Genomic DNA, 11,259 nt, shown 5'->3' on the forward strand with positions numbered 1-11,259 from the left:
GGGAAGTGTATGTGTTCTATAGCTAAAACCTCTCCAAAAAAAAAAAAAAAGACATTTCTGTTTCTTGAATATTTGAAAAATTTCTCATTTATGTATTTATCTAACCCTGTTCATGATCAATTCCACCTATTTTTCCCTTGTGCTTATCAATTATTATTAGCCTCATTTTTTTCCTGCCTTTTGGACAGATGCCCTTCTGATAGGTAGTGTTCTTCTGTTAGGTAGTGCCTGCTAGTGAAAACTCTCAGCCTTCCAATTTCCATATGATGTCAGTTAGCTTCAATAGAGACAATGCAGTGGAATGTCTCCCATGTGGCTTATTGTTAATAGATATCTGATTATACAAATAACAGAATGTCAGCAATCTAATATTTCAAAGGGTTGATCTAACTTTTTTTTTTTAATTTGTTGAGGGCACATGCTCTCTCCCGAAAGAGACAGAGAGACAAAAAAAGGAGGGGCAGAAAGCACCCTCCAGTGGAGTGTGCAGTTCCTTCTACACCCTCTGTAGTTCCTTCTCCATTTCTTCATCCTCTCAGGATTTTGGGTACACTAGTACATAAGCCCAATGTGTTTTTTGTTTTTTTTTTCAAGCTGCCAGGACTGGGATTCAGACTGTGGTTGGCCATGTAGGATCCAACTGCCTTAACCACCATGCCACGGAGCCACCCCTTACTGTTGGTTGTATAGCTGCCAGGTGTAGAATCTATAAAACTTACCACTGTTCAGCTCCTGTTTTGTTATGCAGGCTACCACTTCAGCTGCTTAGGCTTTTCCACTGAACTGGCTGACTCAAAACTTATTTTACTCTCACCTCTTCTCATTTGTTGAGGTGTTATGGTTTTAAATACTGTCCTTATGCTGCTGATCCCTAAATATGTATCTCCTGATTTGAAAGCTCTTCTCTTAACTCCAGACTCATATGTCCACTCCTGATTTTACATCTCTTTTTGGATGTCTGCAAGACATTTCAAACTTAACATGACCCAAACTAAACCATTAACCCTCCCAAATTTGCTCTTCACAGTTTTTGCTATCTCAATAGCCAGTTACCCAGGGCAAAAATGTAACACCCATGCTTAACTTCTCAATTTTGCTCAGTTCCTGTCCTGCCATCCATTCCATCTCTTACTTCAAAACATTTGGGATCTGGCTGCTTCTCAGTTCCGTTATCACTATCAGCCTGGTCTGAGCCACCTTCATCTCTCTCATGAACTACTGAAGTAGCCTCCTGCTTCTTCCTTTACTGCACAGTCTATTCTTCTCACTTCTGCCATAGTTGTCCTTTTTGATATGCCAGATCACATGACTGCTCTACTAAAAACCATCAGTAGCTTCTCATTTTCCTTAGAGTAAAAGCCAAAGCCTCATCATGGCGTAAGAAGTGACCTTCAATTACGCTTTTGCCTTCACGTCCACTTTCCTTCCCAGCTTACTCTGTTCCTCAAACACACCAAGTAGGCATCTAACTGGGGCTTTTGTACTTCCTGTTCCAGCTACCTGGTTTACCTTCCTTCTAAATAAGGCATAATTTGCTCCCTTTTTTTCCTTTAGATTCTGCTCAAATGTTACTTTATCAGAAGCCCTCCCTGAGTACTCTGGATAAAAAATTTCTTTTAGTTTTTTTTTTTTTTTTTTCTCTTCATAGCATAGTTACTGCCTATTTATTTAATGTCTTATTTTAGGCTCCTGGAACATGTATTCCATGAGAGGAGAGAATTTATTTTGTTTTCTACAGCATTCCCAGCTCTTAGCATAAGACTTGATATAGGCCCTTAGTAAATATGTATTGAATGAATGAATATATATGTTTTAATTTTGGTAGATAATGTTTTCTCTCACCAGGTACCAGGTCATCAGTACCCCATCTGATATTTTCATGGTGATGGAATATGTCTCAGGAGGAGAGCTATTTGATTATATCTGTAAAAATGGAAGGCTGGATATCCAAAAAAGAAAATCGACGTCTGTTCCAACAAATCCTTTCTGGTGTGGATTATTGTCACAGGCATATGGTGGTCAATAGAAATTTGAAACCTGAAAATGTCCTGCTTGATGCACACATGAATGCAAAGATAGCTGATTTTGGAATGGAAGGGTAAGCAGTTCTGATTTAATCCTGTATATATTTTGTAACTTCCCTTATCATTTACTGTCATCACAATGTCAGAAAGCAATTTTGAGACCTATTTAATAACCACGTCCTTGAGCCATACATTTGCTTAGCATGAATACTGAATACTGCCCCTACCTGTACTTTTAACACACTCAGGTTATGTAGTACACAAAGGCTTTCTTCTGAAGAAAAGGCGATTTTTCTTATTCCCAATCTAGTTATTTATTCATTTGTTCAATATAGCATATCTGTTTACTTTCATCAAAATCAAATTTATTTACCAACTTTAATTTTACTGTTTCTTAACCTGGTTCATTTCTATTGTAGTCTTTTATAGCCATTCTCCTTCCCTAGTCTCACTATGTTCCACAAAAATAAATAAATAAAATCGTTGGTCTGGAGAAATGGAAACAGGCATAAACTGAATTGTGTTATTTTCATATCTTTTCTCCTCCACTTTTCATTTCATAGTTATTGTCTTTTACATAGTAGGCATTTCTTCAGTTTTATCTGTTGAATATTAAAATTTCAATTGACTTTTTTTATCAATTGACATATTTTGTGTCAAAGATTTAAAATATGATCTTTCTAGGCTCTCTGCTCTCCATTTTTTTCTGTTCATTTTATTTGTACTTGAGTTTTGTTCATGGCTCTTCCTCAAGTATCTGGTGATTGATTCTTGGTTGTCTACTTAATAGTAAAGTGAGGTACTACAATGCCAAGCTTGTGTGGGTGGAACTTACTCATTGGTAGGTATTCTGGGGGGTTGAATAGGTAGGGATCTGGCCATTTTTATTAGGATACGCCAATATTTGTCATAATAACAACTATTTTTTCTGGGATCAGATATTTGCTCCAGAAGAAACCTTCCAGTTTCCTTGAAGGTTAGCTGCCAATGTCCTGAAGCTGAGTTGGGAAGAGGGCTACAAGTCTCACTAGTTAGTATGTTGACTTTCATTTACTCCCCATATTTCCCTTATGATATCTTATCCTGCCTCTCCGTCCTTGAGAACAGAGCTGGTTTAGCTCGTAACCATAGGTCCTAATCCTTAGTAGGGAGGTATGTAAAACCTTACTTCAACCACCTATTTTCAGCCTACTAATTGTTTTTGCCGTCAGAAGTTCCTGATACCTCCGATTTCTAAATCTTTCTTGGGTTCTCTGTACAGGTGAGCTTATTTCATACTGTAGGTTTTTACCTGTGTAGACTTAAGTTTCACCTTTCTCTTGCTGGCAAAGTGTTTCTCTCTGTTTATCCATTGTCCAGCTTGATGATGCCTCTTGTTCCTGCTCTCTTCACTTGTCCTGTATCTTTACATGCCTCTTTTATTGCTGATGTCATTTTAGTTACATTTCAAGGATTACAGACAAAAGATTCAGCCTGTTATATTTAACTGGAAATATACTTTGACTTTTCTAATCTTCTTTTATGAATATCCTATCCTTCATGCTTTGTACTGTATTTGCTATGGATTATAATTTTCATTCTTATAGCCTATCTAATTATTTTACTTCTTATATTTTGTTTAATCAGTTATATTTTCTCTTACTCTTTCATATTTAGAACAGATATTCTTTTTTCCTCTGAGCCTACATTTCTTTGAGAAATAAAACTTTTAGTTTGCTAAAGAATTCTTGTTTTTTTAGAGGACGATAACTCATAGCACTTTACTAGTTTGCTAAAGAATTCATGTTTTTTTTAGAGGACGATAACTCATAGCACTTCAAAAATTTAAATTTTGTTTTAAAAAGAAATTACTAGTTTATCTTTTCTCCCAGAGTATTCATTGCCTTTTACAGTATGGAAGTCTGGTTTTAGAATGGTAATTCATGACCTGTATTAGAAAATTATATGTCAGAGTCCTTTGCCTGGGGGGGGATAAGAGGATTAACAGGAGATTTATTAAATATGAATTCTTGGGAGTAGACATATCCAAGTAATGGTTGTCACTTATTTTGACAAAAATTGTAAAATTTAAAACAAATGGATAAATTGAAAAAGTTTTCAAGAATATTTAAAAATGTAGTGGCAGCATATTTTTTTTTTTTTAGTAGGCAAATTTATTATTAAAGATAAATACTTGTTTTTTTTATAAAATGAGTTGAGAATTTTCTGGGACCAGCAGATGGCAAAATGGTTATAACACTGGGCTCCCATATGGCTGACAGTAATTCAAGTCCCAGACCCAGAGGCTTGAAACTCATGCTGGGCGTGTGTGCGTGCATGTCCAAAATCCCAAGAGGAGAATGGAGGAGAAGGGATTGTGGCATTTCCTTCCTTCCTGGTGGGGGGGAAAGCAAGTCGATTTGTCACTTGCTTTCTCTCTGGCAAGTGCATGTGCCCTCAAATATCTCTAAATAATAATAATAATGATAATAATAATAAGTTAAGGATTTTCTTTTGTTAAAATTAAAGTATTTGATATTTCAGGACATAAAATAGCATGTTTGCTTGCTAATTCACTAACAGTGCCTAAATGTTACTTCCTCATAGTCTAAAATGGTATCATCTAATCCAACATCACTATCTGTACTCTCTTCTGCTTTATTTTTCTTCAAAGAGTATCATTCTTTGGTGTTATATTTATTTGTTTATTGTCTATTTTTGGTAACTAAATTAGGGCTTTTATTTTATTCATTGCTATATCATGAATATTTAAAGCAGTTTATAGCACATTGAAGGCACTCAATTAATTATTTGTTAAAGGAATGATTAAATATTTCTCATTCATAGATGAAAACATGCCTAGTTTCAAGTAGAAATTGAAATAATCTGAGATAGCTATTGATAAGTAGAGGAAGACAAGCTATTACAGTTTACTCAGGATAATATACGTTGAGCATTCCTGATCTCAAAATCAGAAATCCATAGTGCTCCAAAATAAGAAACATTTTGGGTAGTCACATGAACCTGCAAATAGAAAATTCTACACCTGTAATGAGTCACAGTTCAAATACTGCCGTACAAAAATATTGTATGAAATTACCTTTAGGCTATGGGTATAAAATGTATATGAAACAAATTAATTTCTTATTTAAATACGAGTATTATTCTTAAGATCCTTTGTTATGTATATCCAAAGATTCCAAAATCTGAAAAAAATCTTAAAAATCAAACCACCTTTGGTCCCATGCATTTTTTAAAAAATGTGTAATTTGCATTTTATTTTTTCTCAGAGGACAGTTCTTCATTCCTTAAAAGACTTGGCTCCTTACCTGGGCTTTTGTGGAGGGTGAGGGGTAGCACCCGCAGATCTAAACGGGGGTGGGGTGGTCAGTCCTTCTGAGCTTCATGAGATTGGTTCCTGACTGCCTTGCTATGTATGGCACAACTCAAAAGTAATGTAGCTTCGCATACAGCTTGGGGAGCATGGAAACATCTAAGTTAAGACACTTGCTTTGGAAATGTCCCTGATGGCTTTGGCCTCTGTTGTTTTCCTGATGATGAACATCTTAATAGCCTTGTCTTTGGACACGCATGAGGCGCAGTTCATGTCGTGAGTAGGCTGCATGTGGCCATGGCCCTTTTTTGGCATGGCTGTTGTTCCTTCTTTTCTTCGTCATCTTGGAAGTGAGGCGGAGAGGTCCCATGCATTTTGAATGAGGGATACTAAACCTGTATGAGAACGCTGAGTTACCAATTTGGGTTCCAAGATCCCCTTAACATCTGTTTTGTCCTACATTTCTCTTCTTCATTTCATAAATATCTCACAGGTGAAGTTCATTTGGAAGGTTTCATGCAGTTTGACAGTTTTGTAGTTTGGAGAATTGTAGGGAGAATTTCTTTTGAAAGACGCCCCTTGGGGCTGGCAGATGGTGTAGTGGTTGGGGTGCTGGACTCCCACATGGCTGACTGTGGTTCGAGTCCTGGACCTGGCAGCATCTTTTCTCACTTTCCCTCTATCTTGTTGTGTCTCTCTCTGCTCAAATTAAAATAAATAAATAAATAAATAAATAAATAACAATGATAAATAAAATGAAATAAAACAAATCTTTAAAAAAAAAAGAGAGAAAGACACCCTTTTCAGATTCTTCTCTGCTTTTCTTAGCTGGATGAAAAAGAAAGTCGACGTCTGTTCCAACAAATCCTTTCTGGTGTGGATTATTGTCACAGGCATATGGTGGTCCATAGAGATTTGAAACCTGAAAATGTCCTGCTTGATGCACACATGAATGCAAAGATAGCTGATTTTGGTAAGGATATTTTAATTGTTTCATATGTTCATTACATTTAATGAACATAAGTGGCATCCTTTAGATAACTTCTTTGTAATAAATTGAGTATCCCGAAGTATCCTATTTTGTCAATGATCATAGAAGGAGAAAAGCTAAGGAATTCTCTTTCTTAGCTTTACATCTTTAAAACTGAGTTTTACAATAGTGAGTAAACAATTTTAGTTGACAGTATCAGAGATCCTTTCAAAAGATACTATTATTTGCAAAGGAGAAGGTAGCAACCTTCTTTCCATTATGTTCTTTTGGTAAAGTACGTAGAAAAAGGAAAGTGAGCAGCATAGAATTAATAAAAACTTCGAAAGCCAGAAGGTGAACTGTATGAACAAAATTATATAAAAAAAATAAAAATGTTAAATGATAAAATATTTCAGTTGTTAAAAATGAATTTATTTTATTTCATATATAAGTTGCCATTGACATTAAACCTGAGAAAAATGAATCTGTGAACTTTTTCTTTTGTTCGAAGCCGGAAATTCTTATAAATATTCTCTGCAGTTTTGAATAGCTATAGAAATTCATTGAATAGTGCCACCTAAACCTAAGCTACTGTTTTTTGCTTTTTGCCTTTTTTTGATAATAGACTGAAGTATTTCACTTCGTTATTCCTCATTTATGATTATTTTCATAGAATGTATTTCTGAAGGGGCAAAGGTTTCTTTTGAAGGAAAACTATGAGGAAACTTTGAAATTCAAGGTTATTGTTTATTTTTTAAGAATAACAACATGATTAATAGAAACATTAATTTTAATCCTTTATCTGTTTGATATTATTTTCCTTAGTAATTTCTATTTTAATAAAATTTAAAGATGCCAAAGTTCATTCTAGTAAGCAAAATGACTTTAATATATATTCATTAAACTCCAGCAATGCATAACTTTAAATGTTGAAATATACTACATATTTTTAGGGCAGAATAGTAGGATATTTGGGAACAGCAAAGATAATAGGCAGGATTTTGTTGAAGCAAAGAACAAAATGATGATTTATCACTTTTATGCAAACTCATTTTTATTGTTGGATGGGGTTTTATTTTTATTTTTGTCCTTGGGAAATTTTGAGTAGCTGATTTTGTGCACTTTCAGGTCTTTCAAACATGATGTCAGATGGTGAATTTTTAAGAACAAGTTGTGGCTCACCCAACTATGCTGCACCAGAAGTAATTTCAGGAAGGTAGTATTTGATACCCTCCCACCCCCAATACATTTGTAATTGTCTTTTTCTCCTAGATTTTGGTAGTCAATAGTGTCATATTTAATTCTAGCAAAAAGAAAAAAAATATATAAGGCTGACTCTTTTCTTATTCAGAGGTATTTTAAGAATAAAGATTTGTAAGTGAGTGTTAAGAACTCCATGTCTAGAGAAGAATGTCGATTTGCAAGTCAACATTATATTAAAGTAGTTAGAAAAGAGTACTTTATTTTTTTCCCCCTTGGTGGAAGAAATTGAAGGTTTAAAGTAGCAAGTTTTAAACATAGGTAAGACACTGAAAACTTGAATAAGACAGAAATGCTAGTAGTCAGAAATGGTTTAGTAGTTACTTAGAAGAATTAAAAGTGTAATGGTAGCTTTAATTTTTTTTAAAGATTACTTATTTAATTTTGTTTATCATTATTATTAAATTTGCTGTAGGGCATATACACTCACTGAAGAGAGAGAGAGGTGGCAGGGAGGAGTGAGAAAGCAAGGCAAGGCACCAGGTCTGGGACTCAAACCATGTTCAGCCATGTGGCCATGTGGGGAGTCTAGCACCTTAACCACTATACCACCTGCTAGCTCCTACAGAGTTAATTTTTAAATAGTTGGCATTTTTGTAGTAGTTTTTTATCTGGGAGAATTGAATTTAGGTATTGATAAAATCTTGCGACTTCATTTATGTTGGATCTTCATTCATTATTTTAGAGACTGCATTATATGAATTTTTAGCTCAAAATACTAACCACCAGCATTGAGAACATTAAGATATTTGTACAGTATAGCTTTTGGATTGGTTTAGAAAACAGGAAAACTGGGCCTGCAGATGGTCTAGTGGTTAGGGCGCTGGACTCCCACAGGCTGACCATGGTTCGAGTCCCAGACCTGGCAGCTTGCTTTCTTGCTTTCTTACTTTCTCTCTCCCCTCCTCTCTCTCTGGTCAAATTTAAATAAATAAATAAATAAATACAGATAAAATAATTATTAAAAAACAAAAAGAAAACACAGAATTAATTTTTTTAAGGGTAATTCTTTGCTTTTTACTACTACTACTGAAATTGAAAACAGAGAAGCTTGTGTGGTTACTAACTTTTATAATGAACTTTTAATATCGTATCATCTAAACCATGTAGCTTTGTTTGAATGTTTCACATCTTGATAAAGTCAAAACGTAGAAATAGTATAGTACTTTTTTTCTGTTTTAATAAATTTGTCTAGATTGCCCAAGAAGTTATATTTGCATAAAGGCATAGATATGAATAAGGTGGGAGTTTCAGATTTTGGATTTGTCAAGTTCATCATTATACTTGTATATTAATGACCACAATTTTTAAATTATTATTTCATTTCTATTATCTGTCCTAATTTGTTTGGAAAGAAAATTCAGGAGCTAATGGTGGGATAGTGGTAATGAAATATATAAAAAGAAATTGTTATATATAATTATGCAAATATACAATGTAATGTTACTGAAATCTGATTTTCTATTTGGATAAAATCTTTCTCTAAGGTCTGGCTAAATGGGAACTTTCACTTTCAAAAAAATATTTACTGACAAGTTCAACAGTTTATTTTACAAATTTAAAGAAATCCTTTTCCTGAAGCAGGACTCAAATGAGTGATCCAACTAGTTTGCATTTAGGCATTGAGGCATTTGGCTACAGTGTATTGCAAATGAGAGTTCAAAATCTCTGAACCAGTTACCTTGGCTTTCCACAACCTCCAGCTCTTTTATCTTGGGTTGTTACAGAGAGTGGCTTCAGAATTTATCACTGAAGAACATTTTTAATTGATGGCAGGTCATTTAATCTCTCTGTAGCCAAAAACAATAATTTTACATTCAATAGTGATTATGTTTGTCGAGGCTTGATTCTATCGGTTGGATACTTGAGAGCCATAAAAGGTAGTCAGAAACAGAATTTTACCCATGGTCTGTAACTTACAAAACGTACAGACTTTTGTTTTCAAAGATAATACTGATTAAGGCTCTGGATCTCCGACTCCACAGTGTGAATACTAGACACAGCATGCCTGGTGTGTGTGTGTGTGCATGCCAAAAATCCCGAAAGGAGACTGGAGAAGGGATTGTGGTATGGTTCAACAGTTTGTTTTACAATTTAAAAAAAAATCTTTTTCTGAAGCAAGAGGGGCACATATCCTCTGGCAAACATATGTACCCTATAACAAAATAAAATAAAATAATATTGATAGAATTGAGTTCATTCTGTGTAGTATGCAGCAGTTGTGGCCATAAAAACCATATTCTAATATTTTGTGAAACATCCATATTTGGAAATTTTGATTAATTGATTGAGTCTTAGGTTACTAATGATGGTTTAATCCGATTGGTGTTTCCTGTTACAGATTGTATGCAGGCCCAGAGGTAGATATATGGAGCAGTGGGGTTATTCTGTATGCTTTGTTATGTGGAACACTTCCATTTGATGAAGATCACGTGCCAACGCTTTTTAAGAAGATATGTGACGGGATCTTTTATACCCCTCAGTATTTAAATCCATCTGTGATTAGCCTTTTGAAACATATGCTGCAGGTGGATCCCATGAAGAGGGCCACAATCAAAGATATCAGGTAAGAAGACGGTGTGGAAATGATCATATCTCATAGTATCCATAGTATAAACAAAGAAGTTATAGAACAGATTAATTCTGTTTTATATGAAAAAAATAGTGTACAACCATACTTATTTAATTTTCGTATTAAAAAATAAACACTAAGGCTGTAGCACACTATAGCCTGCTGATTGGGGCAGCTGAATCCCATGTGGCTAAGCCCAGGGTTTAAGTTCTGGGCTCAGCAGCTTGAGAGATAAATTGGACATTGTGCATCCAAAATCCCAAAAGGAGTGAAAGACAGAGGGGAAGGGATTGTGATGTGACCATTCCCCATGGGGGAAGGGATGTTTTCTCCTCGCCCTCTCTGTCTCTGGCAAGTGCACATGCCCTCTGGCAAAAAAAGAAAACAAAAGCACTAAAACTGTTTCCCTGGGATAGAAAGATTGGTAGGAGGGAGGGCTTTCAGTTTTTACTTATGATTTTTTAAATAATTATTTTATTTAACTTTATTTATTTTAATTTGACCAGAGAGGGACAGAGTGAGAGAGACAGAGCGGGAAAGTGAAAAAGCAAGCCATCAGGTCTGGGACTTGAACCATAGTTGGCCATGTGGGAGTCCAGCACCTTTAACCACCATGCCACCTGCTGGTCCCCCATACTTATCTTTCTTTATTTTGAAATTATTAATGATGAACATTACCTTTATTTATTTATTTATTTTTGCCAAAGTGCCTTAGAGCATGTGTACTTGCTGGAGACAGAAAGAGGAAAATGGGGTGTGACTATGCCACAGTCCCTTCTCCATTTGTCCACACTGTCAGATTTTGGGGAATGCACACACGTGTGCCTAGCATGTTTTGATTATCATGCTTGGCATGTATATGTGGGTGCCCAATATCCCAAGAGGAGAATAGAGGAGAAGGGATTTGAGTTGTGGTCATCTCCTCTGGGGGCGTGATTTCTCACATCCTTCTCCCTAGCGAGCACAAGCGTTTTATGGCAAAAAAAATTTAAAAAGCCCAAAACTGAAATTTACTCAAGTGTGAGCAAGTCATTTTTAAAAATAATTATTTTATTTAACTTTATTTATGTATTTATTTTAATTTGAACAAAGAGGGACAGAGTGAGAGAGAGAGAGAAAG

At 35.1% G+C, this 11,259-nt stretch overlaps 1 protein-coding gene across 2 annotated transcripts in view; it reads left to right on the forward strand.

Moving 5' to 3' along the window:
- The window catches only part of PRKAA1 (protein kinase AMP-activated catalytic subunit alpha 1), a gene marked incomplete at its 5' end in the record, with an annotated part of 22,630 nt that overhangs the window by 440 nt on the left and 10,931 nt on the right, over positions 1-11,259 (forward strand). The window contains 4 exon segments of one of the 2 annotated variants that reach the window (XM_027774866.1): positions 1,846-1,945; positions 6,172-6,310; positions 7,436-7,523; positions 9,909-10,133. In XM_027774866.1, coding sequence (XP_027630667.1) covers positions 1,846-1,945; positions 6,172-6,310; positions 7,436-7,523; positions 9,909-10,133 — 552 coding nt within the window. 2 annotated transcript variants of the gene reach the window in all.

Source organism: Tupaia chinensis, unplaced genomic scaffold (assembly GCF_000334495.1).
Source record: "Tupaia chinensis unplaced genomic scaffold, TupChi_1.0 Scaffold000489_1, whole genome shotgun sequence".
NCBI classification, from domain to species: Eukaryota; Metazoa; Chordata; class Mammalia; order Scandentia; family Tupaiidae; genus Tupaia; species Tupaia belangeri.